At 40.9% G+C, this 20,542-nt stretch overlaps 2 protein-coding genes across 3 annotated transcripts; one reads left to right on the plus strand and one right to left on the minus strand.

Moving 5' to 3' along the window:
• Positions 1-671: 671 nt before the first annotated feature.
• On the plus strand, positions 672-6,797 carry ces2b (carboxylesterase 2b). The gene is made up of 13 exons (XM_086028737.1): positions 672-1,010; positions 1,955-2,147; positions 2,248-2,389; positions 2,563-2,696; positions 4,314-4,467; positions 4,560-4,664; positions 4,746-4,844; positions 4,968-5,111; positions 5,191-5,268; positions 5,776-5,923; positions 5,995-6,144; positions 6,226-6,298; positions 6,395-6,797. The coding sequence occupies exons 1-13, from the start codon at positions 935-937 to the stop codon at positions 6,579-6,581; spliced, it is 1,683 nt and encodes a 560-aa protein (XP_085884863.1). The 5' UTR covers positions 672-934; the 3' UTR covers positions 6,582-6,797.
• Positions 6,798-7,181: 384 nt separating this feature from the next.
• Positions 7,182-19,994, minus strand: fbxo31 (F-box protein 31). 2 transcript variants are annotated; one of them, XM_086028739.1, is made up of 10 exons: positions 19,490-19,994; positions 16,537-16,608; positions 16,055-16,141; positions 15,637-15,713; positions 15,386-15,553; positions 15,194-15,268; positions 14,951-15,060; positions 13,975-14,128; positions 10,042-10,403; positions 7,182-8,712 (listed from the first exon to the last, which is right to left on the minus strand). In XM_086028739.1, exons 1-10 carry the CDS (start codon positions 19,872-19,874, stop codon positions 8,490-8,492), a joined length of 1,713 nt encoding a protein of 570 aa, XP_085884865.1. In that variant the 5' UTR covers positions 19,875-19,994; the 3' UTR covers positions 7,182-8,489. The 2 variants fall into 2 exon arrangements, with proteins under 2 accessions (XP_085884865.1, XP_085884864.1); XM_086028738.1 differs by lacking the exon at positions 16,055-16,141 and having other exon boundaries at positions 19,490-19,992.
• Positions 19,995-20,542: the final 548 nt, after the last annotated feature.

Here is a 20,542-nt window from a genome sequence, read left to right on the forward strand (position 1 = left end):
GTCTCTTAATGGTGAAATTTCTGGGGATGGGGCTAAAACCAAGCCCTGCCTACAGACAAATACTCTTTGCGTTTCGGTAGTGACATGAAAAGTTGGGACAGGTTTTTTTTTCATAAAAACTTCTAATTTGAAAAAAATGTACAAAATCAATGTAAATCTTTCACCATACATTTAAAAGCAACCAAAATGTTCTATTAAAGTAAAGTATTTTTTAAATAGGCAAAAATCTTCTACATTTTTTTTCCATGAATTGAAATTTAGGAGTTAGAGATTGGGACAGCCACCTCCCAATAGGAAGTGACATATAACAGATGACTTTTCATACATTCAGTTTAATAGTATCTCAATTAATGCCTTGTGGTAAAATAGATCATAACAAGATATTACTAAATATTCAAGGTCTGAATACGTCATTGTTTTTTTAAATGTGATTTTCATTGTGGGACAGCAATTTCAACCACTTCGGTAGAATGGCTCATACATATAAGGATGATGCCAGAAAATCACTGGCGGAAACGGTCTTCTTACAAGTAACAGTGTTAGGTTTCTTTCCTGTCGGGAATGGCCTTATTCAAACCCGTGATGTGAAGGAATCAAAATTACACATTCGGCGCGACCGCTATTCCCACTACGCCACTTCCTGGCACACTTCAAGCGGCGCAAATTCTGTACTTGCAGTTCTCACGCAAAAAAAGAAAAAACCCGCTAAGTGGCGAGTTCCCAGTCACCCCAAAAATAATCACTGCGTGCAGTATTATAAAGAGGAAGCGGGGGGTTGCCGAAATGTGTCAATTCAGGACCAGCCGGTTGTACGCGTGCTTGACAACAAAGCAGAAACAACACGAAGTGTGCGCAAAGGGCAGCAGACCTTGGCGCACGTACCTATTCACAACGCCTGGAGCACAGTGTTAATATTCACATAACCAGCAGCAACATGAAGTTCCGTGGAGAGGAAACGCTTTGCTTTCTTTCGGCTATGTTATATGTCTGTGTTGCAGCAGAACGTGAAGGTGAGTGAGTGATATTCAGGATGTGAAATTTAATCGTTGTTGCCTGCAGTACATTGAACTAACTTTAATATTTTAAAATATAATCTACTACTGCTGGTCTTCCTGTGTCCAAAGTCCATGTCATTCCCAGCAGCAATCAATTCAGATGATTGTTTTTCCTTATCACGCTCATGCAGAAACTCTATTAGAAAGATTATGATTTTGTACTGTTTTTGTTTGGTTCCTTTGTGTATAATGAAAGATGTGATCACATCATGATAGGATTAACCTATTCTATACTCTTACAATTACAATATTTTTGAATCACAGTAATGAAGTCATTGCATCACAAAAGGGTGCAAACCAGGACACCAATCACCTGCGTACCACTGACCCCACTTGCGCAATATTAAGTTGTGGAATTTTCCCTTATTATCCACATATAGTGATTGAATAAAGTTGAAAACTGGCTGGACGTAAGATTCATGTTTATTTAATGGATGCATGCATTAATGTTCCCTAGTCTCAAAAGTGTCAAACAGTTTTAATAAGATGGAACTAGAAAATAATGTGTTTTCATGATTAAAATATCTTAGTTTGTTTCTGTTCTAGTAATCATTTTATTAGAACTTTTATACTACAATTTCTTTTCACTTCTACAATGTCACTGGATGGCAGAATGTCTACCAACTTCTTGATTTGTAACATGACCTGTACGGGAACTCGGCCGGCCAGTCGCAACCGCCCCACCCCCCGGCCGAACTCCCACCCCCACAACCTTACTTGATATACCCGTTTCTGACAAAACCAACAGTCACTGAAATGAAATCAGATGATGTGACATATCAATGAATGAAGCGTTGCGTTCATATTTGCCTTACGTCAAGTGTGTGTTTGCTGTTTATGATCACTGTAAATCATTTTAATTGCGTAAGCATTCAGATTTTGCACTAAAATCTTTACAGCACCTGTTGTCCACACGGAGCTTGGCAGTCTGAAAGGGGAATATGTGAGTGTAAAAGGGAAGGAGACGGGGGTCTACGCCTACTTGGGTGTCCCATTTGCCAAGCCACCTCTTGGCCCTGGTCTGAGACTGGCACCACCCCAGAAAGTGGAGGGATGGCAAGGAGTGAGAGATGCCAGCAGGCAGCCACCAATGTAAACAAACACTACTGTGTTCCAATTGTGTTACTGCACTTGGGAGAGATGTGTTATCGCTTACTTTTATACATTAATATAAAACAATTTCTTTGTTCAGGTGCGTTCAACATAGACAGTTCCTTTTAGATCTGCTGGAGTTGATTGATGGCATAGCAGAAGAACACCCAGATATTTCAGAGGATTGCCTTTATCTCAACATTTATACTCCTGCAAACAGAGCTCATGATGCCAAGCTCCCAGTAAGAAACACTTGCTGCTAGTTTGAACTGATACTATTTACTGTAATGCACTGCCAATTATGCCTCAATACTTGTTGAGTTTCTTGTTTGCAAGATTCAATTTGAATGATTACATTATGATTATGATCGATTTGACGGTTTGTAAGTGTTCAAAATGTATTTTGTCTGACCAGGTCATGGCATGGATCCATGGTGGAGGGTTTACTTTGGGATCAGCTTCAATGTATGACGGATCCGCTCTGGCTGCTTACCAGGATGTGGTTGTGGTGCTCATCCAATATCGCTTGGGAGTTTTGGGCTTTCTCAGGTCAGTATCACACACATTCTTTAAAGTAAGAAATACACGCAATGGAGCTGTCCGTCTTCTAAACTGCTCATCCTGGTTAGGATCGTAGGGAGGAGCCTATCCCAACTGACTTTGGTCAAAGTTACACACTTGACTGGTCGCATTGGTTGCCAGGTCGCCAAACATCCTTTCATACAGTAGTCACATTCACACTTATGTGTTATAAAGCTTTGTATGGCTGAGTGCAGGGAGGAAAGGCAGGAATGCTGACAGTGATCAAAGCCATGTCCACACGGAAACTGAGCCGATTTCATTCATTAAAAAAAAAGGAAAAAGAAAATCTCATAAACTCGGAATCGTTCAATATGTTTTTAAAGTAATCAGCCCATTAATCAGTTATTGGTATTTTATCCTTCCAAAAATCTAGGTTGGCATCGGTCTAAAAAAGAATTATATCGGTCGGGCACAGGGCAGGGTTTTAATTCAGAGCCCATGGATGCGGGCAACACAGGCGCAAGAGGGGTGGGGTGACAGAGCACTTGAGAGAATTGGGACACCCTAGACACATGCACCCTGACCGGGAACGCGCAATTGAGAGGTACAAAGGTGGAAGTGGTAGTATTGGGACCGGGCCAGCGTATTCTTGTGGACACTCACGTTTCTTTAACTGATTCTGTGTTTGTCAGATTTTCTTTTATGAACGATGCAGGCTGTGTTTCCGTGTGGACATGGCCCGGTCCACTCTGGGGCCTGGTTATAAAAGTGAATACTTTAAAGACTCCTGGAATGGATTGGATTGGATTGGATTTACTTAATTTCAACATGTACATTGGTTGCACATGATTAAAATGTCATGTTTTCCTCAAAAATAAACAAATGTTATGTATTAATTTAACACATCTTAATCATGTGCAACCGAAAATCAAATACTTTTTTTCCATTCTACAATTAGTCAACTATAAAGATGATGTGGAGGCGGGCCTAGATTAGATTGCCTCTAAACCACAGTCTGGACTTTGGGAAAGGGTGTTGTTTGCTGTACACGTATCCAAGATATTAACTTATATGAAGAAGACAAGGGGGCATAAAAAAAAGTTTGTGCAGTATTAGGAAGACAACGCAAGAATGACAATTGGCTATGAATAAAGTTACAGTGAACAATCAACAGTCAAACTGAGATTCTGAGATTCTTCTTGACGTTCGCTTCAAATGCAAAGTTTACAGTTGCAAATATTTAGCTATCTGTTCCAATTCCTGCCAACATAAAACCTTGATTGATGCTACATGTAAGGTTGAGGTAATCTCAACTGTCCCACAACAAAAGTACTGAAATCCCACCACCCCTCCTCCCCCCGCCATTCCAGTGTATGTTGTTCCTTTTCTCAAATTATTTTTTATTTATTTATTATTGTGAGGCGTTGCTTCTTTTAAAAAGCTTCTCAAAGAACTAAGCTAACCTCGTGTTAATTCTTTGTGGCTTGCTGCACTGAGTTGCTGACATCCGTTTTAAAAAAATTGGGTGGACTTTGTAGGAGTGTTTCTCACCCCATATACTGTGTGACCTTAGAGGTATTTGACGAAAAAGTGAGCAGCAGTCATAACTTTCGGTCATTTAACTGTACGCTATGTCTTATATAGCACAGGAGACGAGCATTTGTCTGGTAACTTTGGCCTGCTGGACCAGGTTGAAGCCCTCCACTGGATCCAAAAGCACATTCACAACTTTGGGGGGGACCCAGCCTCAGTCACCGTATTTGGAGAGTCTGCTGGTGGAGTGAGCGTTTCCCTGCTGGTGAGAATCACTCAGCTGATACATCACCTTTCTGAAATTCTTTATTGATGGTCACAGGGGATTTGATGAAATGACTTTGGGTTCCTAAACAGCTTCTATCGCCATTATCCGATGGCCTGATCCATAGAGCCATTGCTGAAAGTGGCACTGCTGCAATGGATGCGTTGGTGGCAAATAACCCTCTACCAGTAGCACAGGTTGATTAGAATTCCAAAATCTAAATTGTTTGGTTTCATTTTTACATATTTCACTGATGAATTCTTGCTATGCATCTTCAGGGCGTTGCTAATGCATCTGGATGTAGCATTGAAAGCACACAGGCGATTGCTGCCTGCTTGAAAAACCTTGATATTGACCCATTTTTGACTTTTGCACAGGTACAGTATGCAAAACTAATTTAGACTCACGAGCTATAATGCAAAAGACTTATTGGTGTTAAAATTCATGACTGTGCCCTATTTTTGTAACTGCTGTCCCTTCTCTAAACTGTCTTTTCTCAGGATCCTACACTAAGACTTTCTATAAATACAGACGGGCATTTCCTGACAAAATCAGTCAACGAGCTATTCACGAAGCATGAAATTCAGAATGTCCCATTCATGACTGGTGTTAATGATCATGAAGGGGGCTGGTTAATTCCTACTGTAAGTGCGACCAATATGTTATTCTGCACTCTCTAGGCTCCACTCGTGAAAATGTTGTCACTTCTTCCCTTTTTCCTAGTTTATGGCTCCTCCAAACTGGACTGAAGGAATGGACCGGGAGCAGGTTTTAAACACAATGTTGGTCTTCAACGCCAACGTAAGACTCTTGATATTGCTATCGAGTTACTTAAAGTGGAAGTCAACCCAAACATATTTTTTACAAGAATATGTTCCCAGCAGGCCCACTAGTTGAAACACGGCATCCTGATTAATCTTGCATTTGTGGAATATAAGTTAAGCAGCAAAATCCACCCCTTTTTAGCCATCTCACGGGGCGGCTAATTTGTCACTTTTGTCGACTGAAAATGACATCACAACTGCTCAGGTAACGACCAATCACGGCACAGCATCAGAAAACATGTCAGCTTTGATTGGTTGTTACCTGAGCCATGAGCAACTGTGATGTCATTTTCAGTCGGCAGAAGTGACAAAATGATGGCTAGATGGCTAAAAATGGGTGCATTAACTCTTATTCCATAAACGCAATTTTTATCAAAATGTCTTGTTTCAACTAGTGGGCTTGCATAGAACATATTCTTGAAAAAATATGTTTGGGTTGACTGCTATTCAGAGTTATTCTTAAAGTGTTAATTATTTTCTTCAGCCCAAAGACTCCATTGTCATAGATTTGATGATAGAGGAATATATCGGGTCTGGTGAAGATCGTGAGAAAAATAGAGATGGCTTTTCTGAGTTCTTTGGGGATACGTTGTTCAACATTCCTGCCATTAAGGCTGCAAATGCTCACAGAGGTACAGTGAGCACACAAACATTTTCCATCAATTTGTCAATGGCAACATACTGTCGACTCTTCTCTCCCCAGATGCAGGTGCCCGCGTTTACTTGTATGAGTACCAGCATTCGCCTCATTTCTTGAGGGCAAAAAGACCAAGCTTTGTTAAGAGTGACCATGGAGACGAAATCTTTACAGTTTTAGGATTTTGCTTTACAACAAAACATATCCGACTAAATGGTGAGACCTTATTTGACATCTTAAGAAACATGCAATGTTTACTTAGAGTGCAAAGTGTTTCACCAAGGCTCTTTGTTTTAGTTACATGCCTAGAGGAGGAAGAACAACTTAGTCGAACGATGATGGCCTACTGGGGCAACTTTGCTCGGACAGGGTAATTACCCCAAAATCCTTCTTGTTTAATTCAGATATAAAGAGTGAAACAACTTAAGACAAGCTTGTCTATTCTGTACTATATGCGTTCATGTAGGTCGCCTAATGGTGATGGCCTTGCTCACTGGCCTGTATATGGAAAAGAAGAAAAGTACCTGGCAATAAGTGCAAAGCAGCAGGTCACTTCCCAGCACCTGAAGAAGGATCGCTTTGTCTTTATGACTCAGATCCTCCCAGAGAAGGTTCGACTACATCAGGAGAAGATGGAGCGCAGCGAACTTTAGAAGACTTGCATTTTTTTTTCTTTTTCTTTTGAACATGTCCTCTTCAGCTCCTATCATTTAGATCTGTTCATGAAGTTTAATGTAGTGATTCACTGTGACATAGAGTAGTCGTTAAACTGATTTTGGGTGTCTTAACCGCGCGGGTTGCTTCATCAGAACTGTGTACTGGTCCACTTGTCAAAAAATGAACATTTTAATTAAATCAATTAAACATTGTGTGGTGTGTTTTATTGTTTATTTATATGAAATATTCTGATGTAAAGAAGAAATGCAAATATTGTACCTCAACAAGTGACTGGAGAACACTAACGCGTGCGAGTAAATGATGGTATGTAATGTTAATTACTACAGGCGCAGTTTAATCCATCATAATCATGGCACTTGTGATAAATACGTATTCGTAGTAGCACATGGATTGCCATACATTGCAAATGTCTTGGTAGTAAACACATAAGAAAAACACAGTACTCCTAATTAAAGAAAAACTACTCAGGATGGTTAGTACAACTTAAGTGTTGGTAATTAATCCAAATAAACTCTGCAGCTTGACTACAAAGCGATGCTATGGTAAAACAATGAAATAGCCAAGTACAAATAACATGCTGATAGGAAAATTTATTGAACCATATATTTTGGTTCAGATGAACAAGACAAAAGCTTTTTTTGTGTGGTTGTTTTTTTGCAAATGTTATTATAGCTGCAGTCTAAAACAAAAACGCTGCCCAGTGTGCCCTTGCTTTAGATGAGTTACTACTGTATACTGCCCAGAAAAGTGCACTTGTAGTAGAAAAGCTACTGGGCAACGCCATCAAGCCATAACAAGACATACATACAGTATAATAGGTGGTATAGGATGGTGGGGTTCTGTAATGTCCAGCTAGACAGTGACATGAAATAAATCATGAAAGGAGCGAAAGTTATGGATAGGGTAAATGGAAAGACAAACATGATACACATACCAGATGTTGCAATGTTGTCCCCCCCAAAAGAAATACCAGTAATAATTGAATACATTGAATGAATCCAGTGTACTGTAGGTACAGTATAGCTTATATTATACTTTTCCAATCCATGTTTTCAACCGACATCAAGTAAGGTGCGGTAAAATAATGTATAAGAGCCAAAGCACATCACTGAAAATATTATATTAAATATTAAAATATTTTATATATATAATCACTAAAGCTCAAAGAGCAAAAACAGAAAAAAAAATTGAGCTGTTTGATAAGAGAGCAATTCTTTTGCCATATGTTGCAAGACCCACTTTATTCGTTGGGATAGCTTTAAAACGGATTGACTGTAACTAACTTTGACAAACAAAAGGGTAATCCACAATTTTATGACAAAAAATACCTGAGAAGCTGTCTATTCAAAATCATGTAATTTATAAACTAAAGTGAAAGGCATACAGTACTTCTTCCTAAAAACAATTTGCTGCAAAGCCAAATGCAAATAAAATGCAGCATGTTGTTGAACAGAACGTAATAGACACTGAATGGAAATGCATTTCACACCATTACCTTCTCAAATACGAGTAAGTACAGACATGGTTTTAGAATCAGAGGCACATAAAGTTTGATCCGTTATAAGTGGTATGCAATAACGTATCTCCGTTTCACCTAGAGGAAATAAATAAATTATAAATACACAAACCTCTGACCAATTTTTTTTTGCTGCACTGGAGCAACTTGACTATGACTCAAGACGGGTCAAGGTGAAAAAACTGCCCTTATTAGACAGTAAAAGCAAATGTTGGAGAAACAGAGGGGCTGGAAAAGGTCATGTCACAATTTAACATGTGCCACCGTGGGGATGGGGCGAGGTATAATGTACTGTGTATTATTATTCGTATTGTTATGATTTATATGATGCATTGTATTGCCAGGAAGGGAATTAAAGCTTGGGGACTCATGATGTCCAAGACTGCATGTTGCGCAGCATGGCCTCGAATCGCTCCAAGTTTGGGGCATGTGCATGGGCCAGGTGGTCCGTCAGGCGAATGTAGAGACTGAACGATTTCAACTCCAGCCAGATGAAGCCAAAACGATCCTGATCGAATAGCACGAATAGCCCTGGGGTGCGCTCTGGACTTGTGAAGCCATGCCCGGCGATCAGACCTGTCCCATAGAAGCTGCGATGGATGCACACAAATTCTTCAGTCAATACACAGTATGGATGCCATTTTTTTTTTTAAGAAAATGTAAATCAGTTACCAAATGTGAACCCATCAATTTTCTTAACCGCTTAACGTTAATCAGCTGGACCCTACCCCAGCTGTTTTTCATTCACATGTCAAATATTACATTTACCACCACGAAGGCAGCCTGAAATGTACTATACAATTACATACAAGCAAAAGAGACACCACATAGAAGCTACTTGTCATTTCTGTCGACTGAAGATGACATCGAAGTTGCTCAGGGCTCAGATCACGACCAATCATGACTCAGCTCCAGAAAACAGGTGAGCCGTGATTGGTGATTCTTTAAAGCTTATTGAGTGGGGGCTCAGGACATTTAAATACACAGAAAGACAAAAAAACAAACAAAGCACTAATAACAAAACAAACATCCTAACACGTCACAAACAAACAAGATGTTGATCCCAGTTAGCAAATTCTTCAAAATTATAAGTATCTTGTCAATAATTCCGTTTTTAATTCCCTCTTAAACATGGGGAGAAATTGCTCAGTTTTGATAGAAAAACTGATAAAATAGATGATTCAATAGACGGGGGAAAAATGGGTTTCAGACTATACTTAGTCCGACTAATTTTCTAAGTTTCCCGTCTATCGTTTATCGCCTACAAAATGGGTGTCCGTCATAGGCGGATAGGCGGACCGGTCCGTCACATAGGCGGAGTGCGCAGCTCTGCAAATGACATTACAATAATGCCAATGGGGTTCAAATAGAGTTTTGTATAATGTAAGGAGTCTTGAAGACGGAGGAAAATGTCTCAGCTTAGAGAAAGAAGTAAAGAACCTGAACCTATTTTGAGAGTTTAACGTTAACATAAAGATGTTAGTGCGGGTGCAGAGATTAAGAAATACAGTACAATACAGTACATATTTCTCTATAGCAGTCCCAGTAATGCAAATTTTCTTAATTAAATGAGAAATAAAGGAGCCGTTGAAGATACTTATTTCAATTAAGTCTAAAGTATGACTCCCTCTGATTAAGAGGTCTCACTGAATTTTAAGAGAAAAATATTGGAGACAAAATACAGAGAAAAATGAGGCTGAGGTGAGAATGTCAAATTTGTTTCCCGAGCCATAGAAGAGCAAGCTTTGAGCAGTAAAATTTTCCTCTGGGTTCTGCCATCTAGTGGAAGAGCATCTCATCTGTTACAGTGTATGCCTGTTACTAATGCGTCACTCGAATCATGGTGTCTCGACCTTTACGATGAGCTGTATATACTGTAACAGTTATTAATATACAATCTATATTTCAAATGTTCTTACCATTTTCTGCAAGTGCGTGGGTACACTTCATTGCGAGCCATGACTCCAAGGGGCAGGATGAAGGGTTGGCTCTCAGAAGGACTTGTGTCCGCACTTGGGCCTGGCTGGCAGCCATCGGAACCGACGCCATGATCGGCAACTGCTGCGTTTGCTGCGGCAGCAGCACCACAAGCACCTTCTGTAGAGACTCTCACGGTGGCAGGGGTGCCTTCCCTCACCTGCCTCTGTACTTGTTCATGTACCCCCAATACGAGGCGTGACAGCTCCTCGATATTGCGCTGACGTTCCAAGTCTGGAAGGACCACCGGCTGACTCAAGTCAATATCCAAAGTCAGTTGCCCAGCAGGAACGTTGGGGTCTCCCTGCACATATAATACAAAATACACACATTTATCTTTGGAGCCCCTCTTGACATCTCAGCTGATAAAAACAGCTTGGTATAAACACTGATAACTCCAAATTGGAAGTCAGATTTTTGACTGAACGGAGAACCCCACCCCCCAAAATAAAACAAGAACTGAAAGACGCTGCAGTAAAGGCCTGGAAAAAGCATTTCAAGTAAAGAATGCAACAGTCTGATGAAGTCAATGGGTCGCAGGCTTGATGCAGTTATTGCAAGTAAGGGTTATGCCACCAAACATTAAATGTTATTCACTTAAAGTTTATTTAACTCATTCAGTATCAGACATTTTAAGACCCTCTTTTATCCTAACATATTTAAAAATATATAAATACGTTTCCGGGATTGAATGGTTGAACTGTGAAAAGACAAATAAATATCTCCTCGGCAGTGACTGAGGTGATTAATAATATCTGTTCCAATACTTTTGCTCTCTTGACAAGTGGGTGGCTTCAAACAAAAGGTGCTCTGTCCTGAGTTGTTCAACACATCGAGATGTAAATACCATGAAATAAAAGCTGGGCTTCTGAACTTTTGTCTCATCTTTATCTTTTGATCTGAATTCAACATGCCTTGCCGTTCTAATAGGTTTGAAGGGGACTATACATGTTTTTGTGTGTGCGTGTGTGTGTGTGTTAAAGACACTTGTGTGAAATCTTAGGCTCTGTTCACACCTTTAGTTTGGTAATCTGGTTTGGACGAAAGACACAAAGTCTGCACATTTGATTCATAAAGTTCACTTTGGCATTTGTATCATCGGGCCAAAGTTGCATGTGTAATTTCACAACCTGATTAGATCGTCTGTTATGTATGATGCAAAAATGACAACTAAAGCAACAAAGAAAATGTGTAGACAGTTGGCAATTGGGCCATGCAAGATGCACCTGCTTAAGTCTGCCTAAGATGGACTTCATTCATTTTTTATTACTTGTCCAAACTGCTCAGCACCACTCTTGGCTTGCAAATTGAAGAAGTAAATAGAAAGTAATAGAGATAGCCTAAACAATGACCCAACGTGCAGCTAAACACGCGGCTGAGGGCAGCGAAATAGATGTCAGTCATAACTTGGCGTTATGCTCCAAATAAGAGGCTATTTTGACAAGAGACATTATTCACCATCGGTATCTCCAAAGCAACGTGCAACAAATTTAGGCAAAACAACAAACCCGTTTATTCATTTGAAGAAGTGCTATCAGTACCATCCAATAGATAATGTGGAAAGTATGAAAATGCGAGCGGAATCTGCACATACAGCACACGTAGCATTTGCAGTTTAGCCACTACTAACTAGCGGTGCAGCCATCGGACCAAAGCGGCAATCAATCGTGTCATCTTTTGCACATTTGCAAGTCGCAATTATGTTAGCATCATAACTTCAAATTACAATGTTTACATTTTAAGACGTCTTCATTATTCATTGCTATTATTATTGTTATACATTTGTTGTACCGTTAACATTTTTGAATATTTTCCATGTTCATCTTTTTCATTCAAAAAAATAAAAAATATATACTCCATATCGCTGGCGTCGGGCCAAAACCTCTCAAGTGACATTTTGGTAAAATTCATCTTTTTTCAAAAATCTATACTATTGGTCACTCCACACACTTGGGTGTTATTTTTACAGATTATTGACCAATCTAAAGTGATACAAATGTCTTGCAAGGTTTTGGCCCAATTCCAGTGATATGTTAACTAAAGGTTGACCTACTGTCTAGTGTCTCCAGTTTGCAGCATAGATAATCCCCCCCAAAAAATTGTGATAAAAATTGAGATCAAACGATCGTAAAAATATCGTGATTATGTTTTTTGTCTCCCAGTCCCGCCTCTCGCCCAAAGTCAACCCGAGAGAGGAAGAGCAGTGCAGAAAATGATGGAAGATCGATGAAGAATTCTCCTGGAATCACTGGTAAAGTCTTACACACTTCAACAACTGTGCCTGCCCTGCACATTTGTCATTTTACACAGAGCTGGGCGCTCCGCCGATGTGACGGACCGGTCCGTCTATCCGTCACTGACGGACGCCCGTTTTGCTGATGATTGACGAATGACGGGAAAAATGTTAAACTAGGTTTGTGCGAGTGAAAGTTTAGTCGGAATCACCAACGGACGCCCGTTTAAAATTAGAGGCGGACCGGCCTACAGTTTTTTTCCCCTGGAAAAAAAAGGTGAATGACAGAAAACGGAAGGGTATCCTCCTGTTATATTGTAGATCAAATTAGCACGATTAAAAAAATCTAGGGAGAAAAAAAGGATGAAACGTTGGCTGTTTTTTACATTTTCATTTCTTAATATTAAAAACATTATGTGATATTTTTTGATGAACATTATAGAGTAGGTCACACTGACCCATGAACATTGTTAATAAATGACCACAACAGGAAGTTAAAGGTCCAACATCTATTTAAACTTTTTTAAAACATTTTCATCCAAATAACGATGACACATTTTTGAACTAACAAATTTAATTTGAATGAACAACATATGGAGTTGCAATTTGCGCATATCTCACGCTTCCTCCTCCCTCTGTCCAGTCGCGGCTCCCCTCTTGCGCAGCTCTTATGGTTGCCAAACAATCACATATAAATTAATCCTCCTGTCTTTATTGACACTTGTGTCCTCTTCTTCCTCACTAAATTCAATTTAGTAAGCTAAATTCATTGTGTGCGAGACATGGCACGGAGATGTGTTCAAATTGGTCTATTACAGCGCTTTCGCCAATCAGGATGCAGAATAAAATGCGGGGTTTGTACGCTATAAAAAACAGCATACAAAATAGCACTGTAAAAAAATCTGCAATAAAATCTGCAATGTAGCGAATCCCCAAAAGGTGAACCGCGATATAGCGAGGATACACTGTATATAGTATTCTTTCCTATTATAACAGGAATGCAAATCCTAAACAACAGAGCTGGGCATTCCGCCTATGAGTGGAAGTTGGTCGAAGTTTGTAGTCGGAAATGCTAACGGAAGCCCGTTTAAAATGATAAGCGGGCCGGCCTATAGGCGATTACAATTTGTTTCGGCCGGACAAAAAGGCGGATAGACAGACAGCGGAGGGTACCCCGGCTGCAGGCAGAAGGCGATAAACGGACAGGAACGTTTAAGTCAAATGCCCAGCTCTGCTAAACAACAATTTACCTTCTCCTCACAGCCTGCTCTTTAGTACATAGTATCCCACATACTAATTTATTCAGGTTTATTTGTTTGTATACAACGGCTCGACTTAAAATGATGCCCTTTTTTTTCGCTTTTTAAAAATGTTACTCTGAGCTAAGTGTGTAGGGAAGTCACAAAGTAGGAAATTCCTTGCTCATGATAACCCACTGTGTGTGGGTGTGCACAACAGTTAACTGGCGAGAGGGCGTTTGCTAATGATTGACAACAGAGGTGTCTGGCGGTGGAAAATCAAAGTGGCAATAATCCAGTGTTTTCTCAGTGCTCTAAGACATAACAATAAGTAAATAAATAAAGGCAAAAGGCCACAACCAGTGCAGTGATGGGTGGGATACTGTAGTAGAGCTGTGACTTACAGTGAGTTTGGTGGCCCTTGCCGAGGTCCTGTGAAAGCTGAGCATGACAATCTCCAAACCGTGACTGCCATAGGTGCCTTTAAAGAGGCCTGGCTGAATCAAGTCAGAGGGCATTACAGGAGGCAAGTAGATCCGCCGGTACGTCAAGCAGTTGCTGACAAGAGAAAATAAGAGAGATTGTTGACCGACTATTAAATGATTGATTTCCTAGACTTTAATCAGGTAATAATGTCCAACCGAAATTTAGAACCACACATGCATACTGTTACCGGTAGTATTTTGCAAATACAGTTACACCCTATTTATGTATGTTTGGTTGGCAACCGCTGCATTGTGACCACTTTCGCAACACAGCGATATCCATTGTATTAAGCATTCTGAAATGTTCTGCCATTACAAAGGTAACAATGTTCAACTTGGATGGATCTTGTCAGACAGGTATTCATTTCACAATATTTATCAAACAGCTTGTAGTTTGCAGTGGTGTAGAACTGTGCTGCAACCATACTGTGAGCTGCAAGCTGTCGTCATGTTGTGGCTGTTCCAGGTAGGGCTATACCGGTACTTGGAAATGGTGATGCTCAGTGCATTTCTTTGAAAGTCACGTCACATAATCGATGCACAATATGTGAAAGCCCTTTCAGTATGATGCAGTGCAGTTCCACATCACTGCAAACTAGAACCACAATATTTCACATTTTGTTAAAGAAATACCTCTCTGACAATTTCAGACAAAACAGAAAACTATTACCTTTGTACGGGTAGAACATTAGATACAACTCAACTATGTATTACCCCTTTGACAGTGACAATCAAAATTAAGCCTTATCATGTTTGTTATTTATAAGCTAAGGCAGAATTTTCAATGGTTGTAAAGTGCAATGCATGTCCCGCAACAGTAATAGAAGTCCAAGTCCAAAAATCATCAGTCAGAAAGTATCTGATGTAAAAACCTGCGCATGCAAATGTTGCATACTCATATTGGCTGGTGTAAATGAACTTCATCAGGATGAGCTCCTGCATATGCTCGTGGAAGATTTCTTCTAGCGTACGGCCCCATTCTTCCTCCAGCCAAGTCCTGAACTCCTACACAAACAATCAAAGATCATCTGAATGCTTAAGTAAGAGTTTGGATTTGAAGTACCGGTAAATAAAACCTTAGAAAGAAATATAATCATCACAAATCAAAGGAAGTACTGCAACTTTTGATTTGACCTACTTCCTGTCTGCCTCCTGGCATGCGGTGATGATCCGTCTGGTTACATTTTGTAGAGAATTCATCCTTCCTGACAGTCTAAAAATAACAACAAACACAAACTGAGCTATTTTTCACACAAACACTCACAGTAAAGAATCGAATACATTTCATTTGCATGGTTTCACTCAGAGAGGTGTGTGTGCGCTCCCTGACCTGGATGTCTCCTTTGTGGGGACCCTTATGTCCATACATACACTCCACAGTGGCCTTTTTGCTCTCCCACATGTGGATACGAAAGAGAGGCCGTCTTCTCATGGGATCCTCCACACGAGGGTCATGTGGTGGCAAATACATCCAGCCGATAATAAACAGCCCATCAACCTTGGAATAATGTATCTGTCAAACATCTGCAGCCAGCTAAATATTGCATTTCACCAAGATTTCCATTTCATATTTATACTTACCACGACGTGAAGTAACCCCCCATAAGGGCCTATGTCAGGTTGCCATAATCCTAAAATGTGTCTGTACGGATGAAGCACTGCAACACAACAACACAATGCACCATAATCAGCACGATAGTGCTTTGCACATGCTTTGCGCAAGGTTACACTGCACACATTTTTAAGAAACTCTCAATTAGTAAAGAGGTCAATTTGTTGGAAACCTCAAAGGAATATGTGAGGGGTTGACTTTTCCTCTGACAGCTTGCTCAACAAAACAATATGCATCTACCGTAAGTCTCCATTTCTTGCCACTAAAATCATTTGCAATTCACACAGAAAGCAAAACACTTTAATTACACCAAGAGTAGCACCCCCCCCCACAAACACACTTAAGGCCCTCGTGCTGTAGCCATTAAGTCAGGGCCCGTGTACATACAGTGTGTGTACACGTCTTTATAGTCCATATGCTCGTAGTCCGGAAGGAGCTTCATAAAGCGCCCAGACTTCACTCGTGGGTTAACACCTGGACAGGCACAACACAGGCATGTAGAGGAGCCTCATATCCAGGTGCGCTCTGACCAATGAGGCACTCAGGGGAATATGAACACAATGTGACGAAAAGACTATGCTCCGGTAATCACACATTGAAGAGACCAAGGTTTTTGCTTTCACCAGGAATGATTTCTACTCAATAAAGTACATCACGTAAGAAAACACATCAACATATACACTGCAGGATAAAATCTTAAAGAACCCAGTCGAGAGAGAGAATGAAAACACCACTTTACATGACACTGCATATTCAGTTCCTTAACAGCGATTATTGCGAATTAAATTCCAGTAACAACGTTAACCATGTACTATTACAACTATATTATAATTAGAGTTGACATTTCGCTGTTAAATAAGATCACTCACGTTTCACATAGAGGTCTCGGCTAGAAACTCCACCCACTTCCATCTTTCTCAGATCCTCCTTCATGTGAAACTCTGCGGAGAAAAAAAACACAGGATGAAAAAGACAACCAGAAGTGATGAGCACGCCAGTTATTGATATACATTGGGATATGTTATGCACATTTCCTCAGTGATGTTATAAGCAACAGCTTAATCAAGTGAGATGGCAGAGTGAAATTTCATGGCAGCAACTTAACTCAACTTTATTTATAGAGCACTTTAAAGTAACCACTTAATAGGAGATGTGACCCAAATAGACAAATAATAATAATAATAATACATCTTTATTTGACAGGGACAATGCAGTCAAACATAGATACGAGCTTGCATCTGATGTGATGCATGTAGAGGTTATAGCTAATGCTAATTCCCCACTCCGGTCGCCAGTTGACTCACTGGGGGAAGCAAACAGCTTCTGAAGCCTTGTAATCACACCTGCATAATATTCAAACTTCAAACTGGACAACCTTACACAATGAGGACAAAGGAGATGGAACATATCTAACAATTCCTTGGCCTATCTTCCCATGAATTTTGAATCCTGACAAGGATTAGGCTTAGGCTATTCTGTCTCCAATTTCAGTTTTGGTCATCAGTTTTGAGAAGGCCTCCTCTGTGCCCAGCTGCACAAAAAAACGTCTATCGAGACATACTTGGATGAGTCTTGTGCGGAAGAACTATCAAACACCTTTCGGTTGAACTAGAACACAGATGGTGAGTCGTCAGGTCAACTCTATTTCACACTTCTCTGAGAAGTGAAAGCTGTTCTTGCAGCACCTCCATATCTGCTTTGTTTCAGCTTCAACAAGTGACTTGTTACGTTTGTTTATTTTGCTGCTGTAAGAGGGGCTTCACTTACTAGACCTTCAGCTTAAATCTCAGAGTGTGTTAAACGTCCAAGAGCAAGACATTCCTTTTCTAATTCTGAATCACGACACAGCTATGCCAGTGGTTGCAATTTTCATGGTACAATGTGCAAACCAATTCTCCCGTTTGATTAAGTCAATTATCGCCGTCTTTTTAAGCTGCACAGTGTCAAACTTGAATTTTGATGTTGTTCGACAGCGTGTTATATAGCACTGTCTCGCACACACTCCTGTAGTTAATAGGATATAGCAGCTGCAACACCTGTCTACAGACATGACTTTATTATAAATATATAAAGGCTGTAACTCTATTTTATATTTAAGCCAGTGATTCCCAACCACTGTGCCGTACTTGTACTGTGCTATCCAATTTCCCTTAATGGACTCTATACACGCATGCCTTCCCAATCTGTGTAAAGTGGAATGTTAACTTCCAGTTGGCATGTAAACACAGTGAAAAGATAGTGAATGACGTATTACACTTAAAACCCAGTTGGCAACTGGCATTTGCTGAGCAGCATTGGCTTTAGGAGCTATTTCCTCGTCTTTGAAATGTAACTTTGAATGCAATTTCCACCTTGAAAAGTACAAGCACCGTTGTGTACCTATAACACAACCCAGAGTTAACATATATTTAACAAATGGATGTTATTTTTCAATCAGCTGGCATCCAAGTAACTTGTAACATACTGACAGCGGAAACTGTTATGCCATTTGACCTTTCCACAGAAAATGCTTAATGAGTTGCCATGCATGCATATGGTCCATCTATCTATCCATCCATTGTCAACACCGCTTATCCTCACAAGGGTCGCGGGGAGCCTATCTCAGCCGTCTTCGGGCAATAGGCGGGGGACACCCCAAATTGGTAGCCAGCCAATCACAGGACACACAGAGACAAAAAATATCTGCACTCACAATCACACCTAGGGACAATTTAGAGTGTCCGATCAACCTCCCATGCATGTTTTGGGAATGTGGGAGGAAAGCGGAGTACCTGGAGAAAAACCACGCAGGCACGGGAAGAACATCCAAACTCCACACAGGAAGGCCGGAGCCGGATTCAAACCCACGACCTCTGCACTGTGAGGCAGACGTGCTAACCAGTCGACCACCTTGCCGCCCCGAATATGGTCCATTGATCTCACAATTATTTACTACAAATACCGCTTATTTGTTCATCTATCAGGGGCGTTACCGGAGGGGGGGGCAGGGGGGTAGTGCCCACCCACGGACACACTCTGCCCACCCAAAGAAAACTGAATGTAGTTCTGATGAATGGGATATAAAAATCAAAATCAAATTAACTTTTATTTGTTTAGCCCGAATCACAACAACAGTTATCTCAATTAAGGAGAAAACAAAACCTGTTTTAAGCTGCAGTTGGCCCAACGCTGGATTTTGATGTACTTGAGCATTGTAGCACTTTTTTGCCCCCCCAGGTAAGACTAATGCCCACCCACACCTGGCATCCTGGTAACACCACTGTCATCTATCCCTGCCAGGAACGTACATAGAACAATGAAATGCTCTTCCATTAGATGGCAAATTCAATTCCACACAACATAAGAGCAGCTTTTTGTTCAACTAAACAGGGTCACATTTAACACTTAGTATTTGTGAGGGCGTTTAAAACGAGATCCATCATTCCAGTATGCATAATACTTTTTGGAACATTTGTTTGGTGGTGTGCCATGATATTTGGTTCATGCAAAATATGTGCCTTGCCTCAATAACAGATTGGGAAACACTGCTGGAAACAAAACCAGAGGACACTTGCACAAACCGATTGCCTACTACGGCTGAGCTGAGGGCCTGTAAACAAAGTCAGCCGGTTCGCCTTGGCTTTGCTTTGACAGCGGCGTGTCGGCGCTTCTCGTTTCCGATCAATAAACAGGCATCTTGTATACAGTATTTACGCTGTGGCGGCTCATCTAATTTATGGCACAGAGGAATGTCACGTCGTGTGACGTCTCCGCGATGTAGCAACAAGAGGTTAGCAGCAGGCCGTTTAAAAGAGCTCAACGCCCGCTGTCTTTATACTGTACCTTCCATGCACCGCCTTCTCCAGATGGTTTCTGTGTTAAGGATTTGTCTAAATGTCTTGCAGACGAGGGCGACGTTGGGTAGCGCGGTCCCGGGAAGCAAGGAGAAGATCTCCACTAAAAGCTCCGGCGGTAGTTCCGACAAAGCCTGCGGATGAGGGTGTCCGATGCCGTCCATCGCGCCGCGGTGCACCCGGCTCGGCCCTGCGGTGTTGACGCCGCTCCCCGGGCCCCCGCAGCCGGCGTCGCTTCGCCTCTGGCCCACGATTCGCTCCTCTTCCTCCTCGTCCATGTCCGAATCGCTCGCCTGCACCTGCTGATTCTGCCGCGGTCGCCTCCGGCACCTCCGCGACTGACCCACTCCGCAGAGCCTGGCACAAACAGCCATCCGTGGTCAGCAGACGGGCGACATTACATCACTCCCACTCGTGTTTCCGCTGCAGTGTGCTTGATCTCGTCCTCTCATGTGACGTGAGCGTGGGCCTCCACTGGGGGGAGTGAAGCAAGTGGCAGGAAGGAGCCACCCGTCACGTCAGACGAGGATTTGCAGAGCGCTGCTTCTGAGGGTTTAAGGAAATAAGCTTTTTGACGTACAAGTTATAGGTCACATTAATGGTGGATAAATGTTTGAAAAATTATCTTGCCCTCATTTTTTTAGATGACAAAATGCTGGCATTAAACAGAGATGTGTACTGTGTAGACTTTTTATATCAACTGTATAGAATTGTGTTGTCTTCCATGTCAATCTAATCTGCCCTGTAGGCCCTTCCGAATCTGGATGATTAGAATTTGGGGTAAAGTTTTTACCTTTAATTTGCAGGTTCAAACCATTCCAACTTTCCAAGTTTTGCTCAATCCTTTCCAAAACTTTAACATTTTCAAAATAAAAGCTTTATTATTATTGTTGTTATTATTATTATTATTATTATTATTATTATTGCTATTATTATTATTATTACAAGTGAACACATAGGTCAATACAGAAAGTAAATGTACCTTCTGTATTGACCTACTGTGTTCATTTGTAATTAGACAATTCAAAGGCTTTCCTTTTTA

The sequence above is a fragment of the Filicampus tigris genome, chromosome 4 (genome assembly GCF_054856515.1).
Source record: "Filicampus tigris isolate MCC_2025a chromosome 4, RoL_Ftig_1.0, whole genome shotgun sequence".
Lineage (NCBI taxonomy): Eukaryota > Metazoa > Chordata > Actinopteri > Syngnathiformes > Syngnathidae > Filicampus > Filicampus tigris.

Excerpts from the sequence above, each read along its gene's own strand:
- ces2b (XM_086028737.1), top strand. The coding sequence starts at position 935 with ATGAAGTTCCGTGGAGAGGAAACGCTTTGCTTTCTTTCGGCTATGTTA. Across the intron at positions 4,665-4,745 it reads ACCCTCTACCAGTAGCACAG|GGCGTTGCTAATGCATCTGG; the intron begins GTTGATTAGAAT and ends ATGCATCTTCAG. Across the intron at positions 6,145-6,225 it reads AAAACATATCCGACTAAATG|TTACATGCCTAGAGGAGGAA; the intron begins GTGAGACCTTAT and ends TCTTTGTTTTAG.
- fbxo31 (XM_086028739.1), bottom strand. The coding sequence starts at position 19,874 with ATGGCTGTTTGTGCCAGGCTCTGCGGAGTGGGTCAGTCGCGGAGGTGC. Across the intron at positions 15,714-16,054 it reads TAAAGACGTGTACACACACT|TGCTTCATCCGTACAGACAC; the intron begins GTATGTACACGG and ends GTTGTGTTGCAG. Across the intron at positions 8,713-10,041 it reads CCACGCACTTGCAGAAAATG|CTTCTATGGGACAGGTCTGA; the intron begins GTAAGAACATTT and ends CATCCATCGCAG.